This window comes from Pongo abelii, chromosome 23 (genome assembly GCF_028885655.2).
Source record: "Pongo abelii isolate AG06213 chromosome 23, NHGRI_mPonAbe1-v2.0_pri, whole genome shotgun sequence".
In the NCBI taxonomy this organism is placed as follows: domain Eukaryota; kingdom Metazoa; phylum Chordata; class Mammalia; order Primates; family Hominidae; genus Pongo; species Pongo abelii.
The window spans coordinates 30661237-30677247 of record NC_085929.1 but is presented as its reverse complement, the minus strand read 5'-3'; the positions used below and the strand labels follow the sequence as shown (position 1 = coordinate 30677247).

The following is a 16011-nucleotide window of genomic DNA, read 5'->3' as shown; positions in this document are numbered from 1 at the left end:
TGGGGACAGGTACAGTTTACTGGTCATGCCCCAGAACAGGGACAGGACAGCCCATGGGGACCAGGCCACCAGTGCTGCACAACGCCTGTTATCGCTGCCAAGCTCCGCGCTTATCTCTGCTGGCCCACATCATAGTTATTTGTTAATTCTTTTCTCTCCCTCTCCATTTCAACCCTTTAAGGTCAGGGGCCTTGTTTTTCATTGCCGTTTTTCTTCTTTTTTTTGAGATGGAGTTTCACTCTTGTTGCCCAGGCTGGTGTGCAATGGCGTGATCTGAGCTCACCACAACTTCCGCCTCCCAGGTTCAGGTGATTCTCCTGCCTCAGCCTCCCGAGTAGCTGGGATTACAGGCATGCGCCACCATGCCTGGCTAATTTTGTATTTTTAGTAGAGACGGGATTTCACCATATTGGTCAAGCTGGTCTCAAACTCCTGACCTCAGGTGATCCGCCCTCCTTGGCCTCCCAAAGTGCTGGGATTACAGGTATGAGCCACCGTGTCCGGCTGCTGTTTCCCTTAACATAGAATCTAGCCCAGCATAGGAACTTAGTTGTTCAAATTGGATCAGTCCATGCTCTGTCTCGTTACCTTTCTTTGGGCAACACATAGAAAGTTCTGGTTTGTTTATACCCCCGCCCTGTTCTAGAAAGGATGCAAGGAAGCTTACCATAAGTACACTGGGCCCAAATGACTAAAGCAAATGAAAACAGAGTAGTTAGGAAAAACTGGATAAAGAGGAAATGTTCAAGTTGAAGAGGGAGCTCGTACTCAGGTTTTATTTGATGAACATTGCCGGGAGTTGGGTGTGGCTCTGGGCCTTTTTAGAACCAGGCAGAATGAGACGTGAAGATCATTTGCATACTCAGTGTGGTCAAGGTTAGCAGCAGCCTGTGGCTCTGAAGAAGTAGAATCACACGTGGTCCTGGAATCTGAGATTTCCTATAGCCCTCAGGAAGAGGGCACAGTATAGTAAGGAAGACCAGGATCGTCCATGAACTCCACAGTGAGTTTCACTGGGCTGTTCCTCCTAGGTGTCCTCATGTAAAATATGATGCCCACTGAAAGTAATTTAGAACAAAGTCTTAACCAGTGGAGAACCAAAATAGTGTTGTTCTGCGAACTCTTCCTCAGCTCTGGGTGGTATTTGGCATTTGTAAGAGCTGTGATTCTTAATTGGTGGCTAGAAGGCCATGCCAAAATTGTTATTGATTTGCTTTGAAATTTCAAATCATCTTAAAGGTGGGCATGAGAGTCTTTATCACAGAGGGATTAAATATGTGAAGTAGCATTACTTGAGTAGCATGAATGAAGTGTATGTTCAGGCCACCTTCAGAATCAGGATTGGCCAGGCGTGGTGGCTCACGCCTGTAATCCCAGCACTTTGGGAGGGTGAGGTGGGAGGATCATTTGAGGCCAGGAGTTTGAGACCAGCCTGGCCATTATGGCGAAACCCCATGTCTACTAAAAATATAAAAATTAGTCGGGTGTGGTGACACACCTGTGGTCCCAGCAACCTGGGAGGCTGAGGCACAAGAATTGCTTGAACCTGGGAGGCAGAGGTTGCAGTTAGCTGAGATTGTGGCATTGCACTTCAACCTGGGCGACAGAGTGAGACTCTATCTCAAAAAAAAATTTTTTTAAATAAAAATAAAGGAATCAGGATTTTTCTCAGGTTTCTGGTAGGTGTTGTGATGAGTTTGAGGTTATTTTCTCTGAAAAGGACTTGAAGTAGTGCTTCTCTGAATCACTGTTGATGTATGGTGTTACCTGCCTTAACAGCCTGCTGAGGGAGGGAAGTATTAAAATCCTCCAGAAAAGATGAGTTGCCTAACCAGAACACATGTGGACATAGATGCCATCGTCACCCAGAAGGGGAACAAGGGAATCCCCTCAGGAAGAGGTTTGGAATCTGTCTTGGCACACAGGCAAAGGAGTGATTAGGGCCCTGAGTGTCTACATTTGGCTACAGAAGGCAAGTTTTTAGAGATTTATATCCACATGCTTGTTTTGGACTCTAAAAAATTAAATGAGGCTGAGCACAGTTGCTCACGCCTGAGGCTGAGGCGGGCAGATCACTTTACCCCGGGAGTTCAAGACCAGCCTGGGTGACATGGTGAAACCGCATTTCTACAAAAATTCACCAGATGTGGTAGCATGTGCCTGTGATCTCAGCTACTTGGGAGGCTGAGGTGGGAGGATAGCTTGAGCGCGGGAGGTTGAGGCTTCAGTGAGCCGTGATTGAGCCACTGCACTCCAGCCTGGGCAACAGAGTGAGACCCTGTCTCAAAAACATTTTTTTTAAAGTTAAAAAAGAAAATCAAATGATAGATTCAGGAAGCCAAGTGAAGCCCAACATGATTAACCAAAAGCAATCCATGCAAAGACACATAATAATTAAACTTCTGGAAACTCAACACAAAGAAAAAAATCTTGAGAGCAATCAGAGAAAAAGGACAACTTACCTGTAGGGAAAAGACAATAAGAATGATGGTAGATTTCTTTTTTTTTTTTTTGAGATGGAGTCTTGCTCTGTCACCCAGGCTGGAGTGCAGTGGCATGATCTCCGCTCACTGCAAGCTCCGCCTCCTGGGTTCACGCCATTCTCCTCCCTCAGTCTCCCGAGTAGCTGGGACTACAGGCACCCACCACCACACCCGGCTAATTTTTTGTATTTTTTTTTTTTTTTTGAGACGGAGTCTCTGTCGCTCAGGCTGGAGTGCAGTGGTGCGATCTTGGCTCACTGCAAGCTCCGCCTCCCAGGTTCATGCCATTCTCCTGCCTCAGCCTCCTGAGTAGCTAGGACTACGGGCGCCCACCACCACGCCTGGCTAAGTTTTTGTATTTTTTTTTTTTTTTTTTTGAGACGGGGTCTCTCTCTGTCGCCCACTCTGGAGTGCAGTGGCGCGATTTCGGCTCACTGCAAGCTCCGCTTCCCGGGTTCATGCCATTTTGCCTCAGCCTCCCGAGCAGCTGGGACTACAGGCACCCGCCGCCATGCCCAGCTAATTTTTTGTATTTTTTAGTAGAGACGGGGTTTCGCCGTGTTAGCCAGGATGGTCTCGATCTCCTGACCTCGTGATCCGTCCACCTCGGCCTCCCAAAGTGTTGGGATTACAGGCGTGAGCCACTGCGCCCAGCCAATTTTTTGTATTTTTTAGTAGAGACGGGGTTTCACCGTGTTAGCCAGGATGGTCTCGATCTCCTGACCTCGTGATCCGCCCACCTCGGCCTCCCAAAGTGCTGGGATTACAGGCGTGAGCCACCGCGCCCGGCCGAATGATGGTAGATTTCTCATGAGAAACTGGAGGCTAGAGGAAGTGGCATGATACTTTTCAAGCACTGAAAGAAAAGAACTGTTAATCTAGAATCCTGTACCCAGTGACAATATTGTTCAGGAATGAACGATATTGGACATTCTTAGATGAAAGAAAACTAAGTGCTGGGCGGGGTGGCTCATGCCTGTAATCCCAGCACTTTGGGAGGCCGAGGCGGGCGGATCACGAGGTCAGGAATTGGAGACCAGCCTGACCAACATGGTGAAACCCCATCTCTGCTAAAAATACAAAAACAATTAGCCGGGCGTGGTGGCACATGCCTATAATCCCAGCTACTTGGGAGGCTGAGGCAGGAGAATCACTTGAACCTGGGAGGCAGAGGTTGCAGTGAGCAGAGATCACGCCATTGCACTCCAGCCTGGGTGACAGAGCGAGACTCCAACTCAAAAAAAAAGAAAACTATCCCCTGCAGACCTTCCCTAAAAGAGTGGCTAAAAGAAAGGAAATGATTGCCGGCGTGGTGGCTCCCACCTGTAATCCCAGCACTTTGAGAGGCCGAGGCAGGTGGATCACAAGGTCGGGAGTTTGAGACCAGCCTGACCAATATGGTGAAACCCCGTCTCTACTAAAAATACAAAAACAATTAGCCAGGCATGGTGGCGCACGCCTGTAGTCCCAGCTACTTGGGAGGCTGAGGCAGAAGAGTCACTTGAACCTGGGAGGTGGAGGCTGCAGTGAGCCAAGATCATGCCACTGCAATCCAGCCTGGGCAACAGAGCAAGACTGTCTCAAAAAAAAGAAAGGAAATGATTAAAGAAGAAACGTTGGGACATCAGGAAGGAAGAAAAGAAGGCATGATAAGCAAAAATGTAGATAAATAAAATAGACTTTCCTCGCCTCTTGGGTTTAACAAATTGTTTGACAGTTGAAGTAAAAATTGTAACAGTATCTGATATGGTTCTAAATGTATGTAGAAAGATTTAAGGCTGGGCACGGTGGCTTATGCCTGTAATCCCAGCATTTTGGGAGGCCGAGGCAGGCGGATCACCTGAGGTCAGGAGTTCAAGACCAGTCTGGTTAACATGGCAAAACCCTGTCTCTACTAAAAATACAAAAATTAGCTGGGTGTGGTGGCGGGCGCCTGTAATCCCAGCTACTCGGGAACAGGAAGCTGAGGCAGGGAGAATTGCTTGAACCCGGGAGGTTGAGGTTGTGTCGAGCTGAGATGACACCATTGCACTCCAGCCTGGGCGACAGAGCGAGACTGTGTCTCAGAAAAAAAAAAAAAAAAAAAAAAAAAAAAGATGGATAAAGATAAAACGTTAATCAAAGGAAAGCAGGAGTGACAATGTTAGTATCTGTAACGCAGACTTCAAAGAAAATGACCACAGACAGAGAAGGACATTAAATAATGATAAAAAGATAGGTTTACCAAGAAGACATAGCAATGCTAAATATGTATGCAGCAAACGACAGAGCTGGAAAATATGTGAAACAGTATCAGATAGAACTGAAAGGAGAAATAAACAAATTCACAGTCATTGGAGACCTCAGCATTCCTCTCTCAACAACCGATGGAACTGGATGGAAAATCAGCAAAAAAATGATGTAAGATCAAAAACACTATCGACCAACAGAATCTGATTAGCATTTATAGAACACTCCAGCACAGCCGCATGCACATTCTTTTCAAGTGCCTGTGCAACATATACCATATAATCCGTATAATGGATCATAAAACAAGTTTCAACAAATTTAAAAGAATTGAAACCATACAGAGTGTGTTCTCCAACCACAATTGACTCAAATACTTGTAAGCTAAATAACAGACTTCTAAATAATCTGTGGTTCAAAGAAGAAGTCTGTAGGGAAATTTAAAAACATACACAGACCTAAATGAAAATGCAGCATATCAGAATTTGTGGATAAAGCTAAACAGTGCAATGCAGATTATCTGTAGCACCAGTGCGTACATTAGAAAACAGGAAAAGCTTTCCTCAAGTCGATAATCTAAGCTCTAATCTCAAGAACCAAGAGAAACAAAACCAAAGGAAGCAGAAGGAAGGACATTTGAAGAGCAGAAATCAATGACATTGAAAACAAATCGAACAATAGAGAAAATTAATGAAACCTAGCTGGTTCTTTGAAAAATTAATAAAACTGGCAATCTCTAGCAAGGCTGACAAAAAGAACATAAATTATCAATATCAGGAATGAAATGGGATGTCACCACAGACCCTGCAGATATCAAAAGGAATACTGCAAACAATTCTATATCTATAAGTTTGACAGCTTACACAAAATGGATTAATTTCTTGCAAAACACAAAGTACCACAACTCATCCAATATCAAATAGATAATTTGAATTGCCCTGTAACTATTAAGGAAACAGAATTTGTAATTTAAAAACCCCAAAAAAATGGCCAGGCACGGTGGCTCTTACCTGTAATCCCAGCTCTTTGGGAGGCTGAGGTGGGAGGATTACTTCAGGCCAGGAGTTCAAGACCAGCCTGGGCTACATAGCAGGATCCAATCTCTAATTAAATTTTAATATAAAACATTATTTTTAAAAAGGAAAACAATTCTCCCCCCCAAAAAAATCTCTGGGCCCATATGATTTCACTGGAGAATTCTATCAAATGTTGACGAATGAATTAACACCAATTCTACACAATCTCTTCCAGAAAATGGAAGAGGAAAACGTACTTCCTAATCAATTTTATAAAGCTCGTATTACCTAGATACCAAACCTAAAGACAGTACCAAAAAAAGAAAAATACAGACCAATATCCTTTATGACTAAAGATGCAAAATCCTTAGCAAAATATTGGGAAATAGAATTCAGCAATATATAGAAATAACTATATACTGTGACCAAGTGGGATTTATTGCAGGGATGGAAGGTTGGGTCAATATTTGAAGCTCAATCAATGTAATCCACCGTATTAACACACTAATGAAGAAAAATCACAGGATCAGATCAGTTGATACAGAAAAAGCATTTTGTAGAACTCAACACCTGATGATAAAAATGCTCAGAAAAATAATAGCAGGAAACTTCCTCCATTTAATAAAGAGCATCTATTTATTAAAAAAAGTCCTGTTGCTTGTTTTTTTTTTTTTTTTTTTAGACAGAGTATTGCTCTGTCACCTAGGCTGGAGTGCAGTGGCATGATCTCAGCTCACTGCAAGCTCTGCCTCCTGGATTCACGCCATTCTCCTGCCTCAGCCTCCCTGGTAGCTGGGACTGCAGGTGCCCTGCCACCACGCCCAGCTAACTTTTTGTATTTTTACTAGAGACGGGGCTTCTCAGTGTTAGCCAGGAATGTCTCGATCTCCTGACCATGTGATCCACCTGCCTCGGCCTCCCAAAGTACTGGGATTATAGGCATGAGCCACAGAGCCTGGCCTCCTGTTGCTAACATTTAATAGTGAAAGGTTGCATGCTTTCTGCCAGAGACCAAGAACAAGCCAAATATGTCTGCTGTCACTATTATTATTCAACATAGTGTTGGAAGTTCTAGCTAATCCAGTAAGCCAAGAAAAGGAACTAAAAGGCATGTAGATTGGAAAGGAAGAAATAAAATCCTATTTGCAGATGACATGATTGTCCATGTAGAAAATCCCAAGAGATCTACAGAAAACTTGGAGAACTAATAACTGAGTTCCCCAAGGTCACAAGTTACAAGGGATACAAGGTAAACATACAGAAATCCATTTTATTTCTATATACCATTAATGAGTACCTAGACACAAATTAAAAATACATTACCATTTATCATCACTCAATAAAAAACGGAATACTTAGGTATAAATCTAACAAAACATGTACAGGACTTATATACCAAAAACTATAAAACACTGACAAAAGTAATTAAAGAAGACCTAAATAAGTAGACATATCATATTCATGGATTAAAAGACTCCAGATGATGTTAGTTTTCCCCAAATCGATATACAGATTTAATGCAGTTTCTGTGAAAATCCCAGCAAGATTTTTTTTGTAGATAAGATTGTTCTAAGATTTATATGGAAAGGCAAAGAAACTAAAATAGCTAAAGCAATTTATTTATTATTATTATTATTATTTTTGAGATGGAGTTTTGCTCTTTTGCCCAGGCTGGAGTGCAGTGGCATGATCTCTGCTCACTGTAACCTCCACCTTCCGGTTTCAAGCGTTTCTCCTGCCTCAGCCTCCTGAGTAGGTGGGATTACAGGTGCCCGCCACCATGCCCAGCTAATTTTTGTATTTTTAGTAGAGACAGAGTTTTACCATGTTGGCCAGGTTGGTCTCAAACTCCTGAGCTCAGGCAGTCCACCTGTCTCAGCCTCCCAAAGTGCTGGGATTACAGGCGTGAGCACCACACCCGGCCAGCAATTTTGAAGAACAGTAAAGTGGGGGTAATCATTCTACCCAATCTCAAGGCTTACTATATAGCTACGATAATCAAGGCTGTGTGGTATTGGTGGAGTGACATACCGTGATGGAACAGAATTGAGAATCCACAAACAGACCCACACAAACGTGCCCTCCTGATTTTTACAAAGATGCAAATGTGATTCAATGGAGGAAAGACAGCTCATTCCACAAAATTGCGCTGGAGCAATTAGACAATCATAGGCAAGTAGGCTGGCACAGCGGCTTACATGTGTAATCCTAGCACTTTGGGAGGCTGAGATGGGCGGATCACCTGAGATCACGAGTTCGAGACCAGCCTGACCAAGATGGAGAAACCCCCGTTTCTACTAAAAATACACAATTAGCTGGGCGTGGTGGCGCATGCCTGTAACTCCAGCTACTCGGGCAGCTGAGGCAGGAGAATCGCTTGAACCTGGAAGGTGGAGGTTGCTGTGAGCCGAGATCGCGCTGTTGCACTCCATCCTGGGCAACAAGAGTGAAACTCTGTCCCAAAAAAGCAACAGCAACAAAAAAGGCCGGGCACACTGGCTCACACCTGTAATCCCAGCACTTTGGGAGGCTGAGGCGGGTGGATCACCTGAGGTCAGGAGTTTAAGACCAGCTTGACCAACATGGAGAAACCTCGTCTCTACTAAAAATACAAAATTAGCCGGGCGTGGTGGCGCATGCCTGTAATTCCAGCTATTTGGGAGGCTGAGTCAGGAGAATTGCTTGAACCCAGGAGGCCGAGGTTGCTGTGATCCAAGATCACACCATTGTGCTCCAGCCTGGGCAACAAGAGCAAAACTCTGTCTCAAGAAAAGAAAAGGCAAAAGACACGAAGAGAAACTTCACTAAAGAAGTTATACAGGTGGCAAATAAACATTGAAAAGCTTTTCCACATTGTTAGCCTTAGGGAAATGCAGATTAAAATTACACTGTTATTCCACATCTTTAAAAAGTGGTGACAGCATCAGATGCTGGCAAGGATGTGGAGGAACTGGGTCACTCGCAAGCTGCTGATGGGAATGTAAAGTGGCAGGAAAACTGCCCTAGAAAACAGCTGGGCAATTTCTGTTAAAAACTAAACATGTGGCCAGGCACGGTGGCTCACACCTGTAATCCCAGCACTTTGGGAGGCCGAGGCAGGCAGATCACGAGGTGAGGAGATCGAGACCATCCTGGTTAACATGGTGAAACCCTGTCTCTTCTAAAAATACAAAAAATTAGCTGGGCGTGGTGGTGGGCGCCTGTAGGCCCAGCTACTCGGGAGGCTGAGGCAGGAGAATGGCGTGAACCCAGGAGGCGGAGCTTGCAGTGAGCCGAGATCGCGCCACTGCACTCCAGCCTGGGCGACAGAGCCAGACTCCATCTCAAAAAAAAAAAAAAACTAAACATGCAACCAGTGTACCTGAGCATTTATCCTGGAGAAATGAAGACATGTTTACACAATAGCCTACACATGGATGTTCATAGCAGCTTTATTTATAATAGCGGGAAACTGGAAATGATCTAGATAGCCTTCAGTGAGTGAATAGTTAAAGTGAGGCCCCTTCATACCACAGAATGTCACTTGGCAGTAAAAGGAAGTGACAACCTGGATGAATCACTGGATACAGATACAGTCCTGTATCTTGACTTTTTTGGAGGAAACTGGGCGCAGTGTGCATGGAATTTCTCTGTGTTGTTTCTTGCATCCGCACATGAATCTACAATTCCTTAAAAATAAAAAGTTTAATTTTAAAATGCTCTGGGCAGTGTATTCACTGGGTGTTTACCCTGTGCACCCGAGGTTCCTGCTGTTGCTGCCCCGTGGGCTGTTAGGATGCTGGTCTCCAGCGTGTCTTTAGGGCAGGGAGGAAGTAGTGGGGCTGTGGTCTGTTAGGCTGACCTGCTTCTTGATGATGGAATCCTACTGTCTGCTCTGAGGGAATTTTTCTTGGCTTTTTCAGCTTATCCCTGCAAGGCGTCTTGTCAGTAAGGTCTGGGTGGAGCAGGGAGAGAATGTTGACTGAGAGGACCTCGCTGAGGTCTGGCTGGCCACAGAGGGTCCCTATGAGCTCCCATCTGGTACAATTCCTTTTCCAGGATCCGGGATCTGTAGGGACCTCCACGCTTGTGACCTTGTTGAGGCCCTCCTGCTGCTACTGCAGTCACAGGCCTGGAAATCGCTGTGACTTGGCACAGTGTGTTTTGCTCACATGAGACCTGGTATTGGGCCAGCCTCTGTGCCACCACGTCTGCCACCAGTTCAGCAGAGGGGAGTAGAGAGATGGCACGCAAGCTTTGATGTGCCTTTGCTGGCCTTGCCCGGATCATCTCATTAGTTGGGATAATCTCATGCGCCCACCCAGCTATGAGTGGAATGGGGGGAGTGTTTATGGCCATGACCACCCCCAGGGCATGGGGCAGGAGTTCTGTGCAGGATGAGGGCTGGGGGCCTGCTAGTCATGTGTTTCCTCCTTCCACTCCCAGTTTCCAGGAAGGCCACCCTCAGTGCCCTAGTTGTCCTCTCCTGCATCTGGAGATGTTTGGCTTCAAAGAAGAAGGGGTGAGGGAGGCCGGTCCATGCCCAAGCATGGTGCAATCTATTGGCATCCCTTCCCTCTCCTGATTTCAGAGAAGTTGATGACGCCTGAGATGTTTTCAGAAATCCTCTGTGACGACCTGGATTTGAACCCGCTGACATTTGTGCCAGCCATCGCCTCCGCCATCAGACAGCAAATCGAGTCCTACCCCACGGACAGCATCCTGGAGGACCAGTCAGACCAGCGCGTCATCATCAAGGTAGGTGACTTCTCACCCAGCACTGGAGCCTTCCTGGCCCTCAGGGTGGGTGTCATCATGGAGCACTGAGGGTACACCAAGGCCTCAGCAGAAGCCCATCTTTGGGTTCCATGTCATCTGGAAAGTCATAACACCTGGCTTTGCTCCCTGCAGTACCCCAGGAAGGGCATAGGCTGAGTTCTCATAGTAAAGTGTTACATTCCGGACACATTCGGGGGTGCCTCTGAGGCACTGCCGGGCTCTGAGCAAAGCCCAGAGGTCTGGAGGAGGTGAAGGCAGCTGATTGGCTGGGCCAGGCTGAGTGCTCCAGGGTGGCCTAGTAACCCAGTAAGATGCTGCCTTAGCGGCCATATTACAGGTGAAGAGGTGGGCACGTGGAGAGCTGAGATCACCTGCGGAAGTTGCAAACTGGCCAGTTGAGAAATGGTGAGGCTGGCGATTGGGCGCAGGCCTGCACCCTGCGGAGCCTATAGCATAATCATTGCTGTGCTGAGCCGCCACTGCCAGACTATGCCTTGAGGGTGAGGGGAGCTTTGAAAATAGGAAGATATGAGAAGTAGGTGAAATTGGCACATGTGATGACCCTAAAAAGGTCAGTGGTTTGGTTAGATCTGATGCTGTGCCTTTGGCTTCCATTTTAGGAAAACATTGATGTATAAAAATAAGAGCCATGTTACAAAGGGTTCCTGAAAATAGTCTTTGGGGTGGAGGAGCCTCAGGAGGGATGCCTCCTGTGACCGAGGGACGCCTCTGCCCTGTGCGCCAGATGGAGCCTGGGCCCACTTCTTCTCACTGTGGTTCTCCGTGGCACTTTACAAATATTTTGGAAAATAACGTGGGGGAATCACCAGCAACTTCCTCTGTGGTCCCCCAAGTAGCGAACAACTAAATATCTTATCTTATTTAGTTAGTTAAGACAGTCTCACTGTATCGCCCAGGCTGGAGTGCAGTGGCACGATCTGACTCACTGCAACCTCCACCTCCCGGGTTCAAGCAATTCTCCTGTCTCAGCCTCCTGAGTAGCTAGGATTACAGATGCCCGCCACTATGCCAGGCTAATTTTTGTATTTGCAGTAGAGACAGGGTTTCACCATATTTGTCAGTCTGGTCTCAAACTCCTGACGTCAGGTGATCCACCCACCTCAGCCTCCCAAAGTGCTGGGATTACAGGCATGAGCCCCCGCACCTGGCCTAAATACTTTGGTGTGTGTGTGTGTGTGTGTGTGTGTGTGTGTGTGTGTGTGTGTGTGTGTGTGTGTGTGTGTGTGTGTGTGTGTGTGTGTGTGTGTGTGTGTGTGTGTGTGTGTGTGTGTGTGTGTGTGTGTGTGTGTGTGTGTGTGTGTGTGTGTGTGTGTGTGTGTGTGTGTGTGTGTGTGTGTGTGTGTGTGTGTGTGTGTGTGTGTGTGTGTGACGTAGTCTCACTCTATTGCCCAGGCTGGAGTGCAGTGGTGCGATCTCAGCTCACGGCAAGCTCCGCCACCTGGGTTCACACCATTCTCCTACCTCAGCCTCCCAAGTAGCTGGGACTACAGGCGCTTGCTACCACGCCTGGCTAATGTTTTGTATTTTTTTTTTTAGCAGAGACTGGGTGTCACCGTGTTAGCCAGGATGGTCTCAATCTCCTGACCTCGTGATCCGCCCACCTCGGCCTCCCAGAGTGCTGGGATTACAGGCATGAGCCACTGCACCTGGCCAATACTTTGTTTTCTTGATTAATGTTTTAAAATTGTGGTAACATTCTTAACATAAAATTTACCATTTTAACCACTTAAGTGTAAATTCAGTGGCAGTATATTCACATCTATGGCTGTGTAATTATCACCACCATCCATCTCCAGAATTCTATCATCATGTAAAACTGAAACTGTCCATCAAACACTAACTCCCCTTTCCCCCTCTCCCAACCCCTGGCAAGCACCATTCTGCTTTCTGTCTCTACGAATTTGACTACTCGAGGTGTCTCATTTACATTCCATAAGGGAATCATGCAGTATTTGTCCTTTTGTGACTGGCTTATTTCACTTAGCAGAATGTCTTCAAGGTTCATTTATGTTGCACCATGTCAGAATTTCCTTCCCTTTTTAAAATGTATTTATTTTTAGACAGGGTCTTACTCTGTTGCCCAGGCTGGAGTGCAGTGGCACAATTATGGCTCACTGCAACCTCTGCTTCCTGGGCTCAAGTGATCCTCCCAGTGCAGCCTCCTGAGTAGCTGGGAAGCTAGGACTACCGGCACACTCCACCACACCCGACTAATTTTTTGTATTTTTTTGTAGAGATGGGGTTTCGCCATGTTGCCTAGGCTGGTCTCAAACTCCTGAGCTCAAGCCATCTGCCCACCTGAGCCTTCCAAAGTGCTGGGATTACAGGCGTGAGCCACTGCGCCCAGCCTCCTTTCTTATTAAGGCTAAATAATATTCTGTTGTATGGATCTATCACATTTTTATTTATTCATCTCTAAATAGACAGACACTTGGGTTGCTTCCACATTTTGGCTATTGTGAATAATGCTGCTATGAACCTGGATGTGCAGATATCTGTTGGTGTCCCTGTTTTCATTTATTCATTCATTTAGATGGAGTCTCACTCTGTTGCTCAGGCTGGAGTGCAGTGGCACGATCTTGGCTCATGGCACTCCTGCCTCCCAGGTTCAAGCAATCTCCTGCTTCAGCTTCCTGAGTAGCTGGGATTACTGGCGCCCACCACCATGCCCAGCTAATTTTTTTGGATTTTTAATAGAGACGGGGTTTCACCATGTTGGCCAGCCTGGTCTCAAACTCCGCCTCAGTCTCCCGAACTCAAATGATCTGCCCACCTCGGCCTCTTAAAGTGCTGGGATTATAGGCGTGAGCCCCTGTGTCTGGCCCCTGCTTTCATTTCTTTTGGGTGTATACCTAGAAATGGAATTCCTGGATCATACAGTAATTCTGTGTTTAGTTTTTTGAGGAACCACTATACTGCCTTTCTCAGTGGCTGCACACTTTTATATTCCTACCAGCAATGCACGAGGGTTCCAATTTCTCCACATCCTCACTGACACTTGTTAGTTTTTCTTTTCTTTTTTTTAGACAGAGTCTCACTCTGTTACCCAGGCTGGAGTGCAGTGGCATGATCTTGGCTCGCTGCAACTTCCACTTCCTGGATTCAAGCGATTTTCCTGCTTCAGCCTCTGGAGGAGGAGCTGGGACTACAGGCGCATGCCACCACGCCTGGCTAAATTTTGTATTTTTAGTAGAGACAGGGTCTCATCATATTGACCAGGCTGGTCTCGAACTCCCGACCACAGGTGAATCGCCTGCCTTGGCCTCCCAGAGGATTACAGGTGTGAGCTGCTGTGCCTGGCCAGTTTGCCAGTATTTTTTTGAGGATTTTTGCATCAACATTCATAAGGGGTGTTGGTCTGTAGTTTTCCTTTCTTGTAGTATTTTTTGTCTGACTTAGGTATCAGGGCAATGAGTTAAAGAATAGTTTGAGAAGGATTGGTGTTAGCTCCTATTTAAATGTTTGGTAGATGGCTGGGTGCAGTGGCTCAAGCCTGTAATCCCAGCACTTTGGGAGACCGAGGTGGGCGGATCACCTGAGGTCGGGAGATAGAGACCACCTGACCAACATGGTGAAACCCGGTCTCTACTAAAAATACAAAAATTAGCCGGGTATGGTGGCACACGCCTGTAATCCCAGCTACTGAGGAGGCTGAGGCAAGAGAATTGCTTGAGCCCAGGAGGCGGAGGTTGCAGTGAGCCGAGATGGTGCCACTGCAGTCCAGCCTGGCAGACAGCGAGACTCTGACTCAGTCAGTCAATCAGTGTTTGGTAGAATTCACCAATGAAGCCATCAGGTCTAAGGCTTTTCTTTGTCAGGAAGGTTTTGTTATTGATTCAGTCTCTTTACTTGTTAATACCTTTTTGAGAGGAATACAAATTTGTTTCCCATAACCTGTTTCAGTTTCACATTATGGCCAGCTAGGAGAAAAAGAAGGGACAATGGTAGGAGAGAAGTGGGGTGGGGATGGGAGCGGCAGCAAGCACCTGGCCTGTGTCCTGCATACGGTCTGCTGGCTCTGGAGGGCAGCCCTGAGGGCTCCACTCTGTGCTTCTCTTTGTTTTGTAAACATGTTGAGGATGAGGCCATGTGGGCTAACCCACCCAGCCACGTGGTTCCAAATGACTGGGAATGGCCACACACAGGGTCCTCATGAAGCCCGACTGGCAGCTTCCCTTACGTTTTTCTCAAAATTGAGCCCATTTTCATTGTTGTTGTCTTGACGGGGCCTGTGGAGGAGCCATACAGGAAGTTGCCCAGCAACTGTAATCCTCCTGGGGCTGTCCCCTGCCCCACCAGAAGAGGCTTCCCCAGTGACCCTCTGACTTACCTGTGATTCCCACCTACGGGATGGTGGCAGCTGGCAGGTTGAGAGACCATCCCCAGCCAGGTGTCCTGCTCTGCCCTTTGGGTCAGACCAGATGTCACAGGGTGGACACAGCTGGCTCAGGGAAGCCTGTGTTATGTGGGACAGACTGCATTTTTCAGGCCAGAGGCCTCCTGGGCACCGTGACCCTGGGAACAGTGTCCTGTCTTGCCCGTGAGGAATAGAAGGTCACACCCAGGGTTTCCCATCTATAACTCGGACTCAGAAGAGCTGTGTATTTCTTTCTTCCTTCCTTCCTTTTTTTTCATGGCTCACCGTAGCCTTGACCTCCTGGGCTCACGTTATCCTCCCATCTTGGCCTCCTGAGTAGTTGGAACTACAAGCATGTACCACCACGCCTGGCTAATTTTAAAATTTTCTGTAGGAAATGGAGTCTCGGCCAGGCACCGTGGCTCATGCCTGTAATCCTAAGACTTTGGAGAGCTGAGGTGGGCAGATTACCTGAGCTCAGGAGTTCGATACCAGCCTGGGCAACATGGTGAAACCCTGTCTCTACTAAAAATATAAAAAATTAGCTGAGTGTGGTGGCACGTGCCTGTAATCCCAGCTACTCTGGAGGCTGAGGCATGAGAATTGCTTGAACCTGGGAGGTGGAGGTTGCAGTGAGCCAAGATTGCACCACTGCACTCCAGCTTGGGCGACAGGCTCTTCCCATCCCACTGACTCTGTCTCAAAAAAAAAAAAAAAAAAGAGAGAAAATGGAGTCTCACTATGTTGCCCAGGCTGGTCTCGAACTCCTGGGCTCAAGCAACCCTTCCACCTTGGCCTCCCAAACTGCTGGGATTACAGACATGAACCACTGTGCCTGGCCAGAGCTGGGTGTTTCTGTAAGGACATTCTTCTTTGTCTTGATCCTGGAACATGACTGAAGGAAAACAAGAATCTTTGGAGCCATGGCACGTGAGGACCATCTCCTCAGAAAGAGTGCCTTAGGTTGGAGCAGCATCTTCCAGGTATTCTTGGCAATGCTGGGACCAAAGCCCAGGGCACCTGGCCCAGGTCAGCTTTGCCCAGTTCCAGCGGGGGTTGAGGGGCAGGGGAGGAAGCTGGGGACATGGTGCTGCTGAAATTTGAGCCATCACACCCTGTGGCACTGTCCAGGCCCAGTCCAGAGAGTGCA

The 16011-nt window shown here is 46.9% G+C and overlaps 1 protein-coding gene across 2 annotated transcripts in view; it reads left to right on the top strand.

The window, feature by feature from the left end:
- Positions 1 to 16011, top strand: part of SMARCB1 (SWI/SNF related, matrix associated, actin dependent regulator of chromatin, subfamily b, member 1) — a 42876-nt gene that overhangs the window by 14698 nt on the left and 12167 nt on the right. For both annotated transcript variants that reach the window (XM_024239816.2, XM_024239815.3), the window contains exon 6: positions 10296 to 10462. In XM_024239816.2, coding sequence (XP_024095584.1) covers positions 10296 to 10462 — 167 coding nt within the window. The remainder of the gene's footprint in view (positions 1 to 10295; positions 10463 to 16011) is intronic.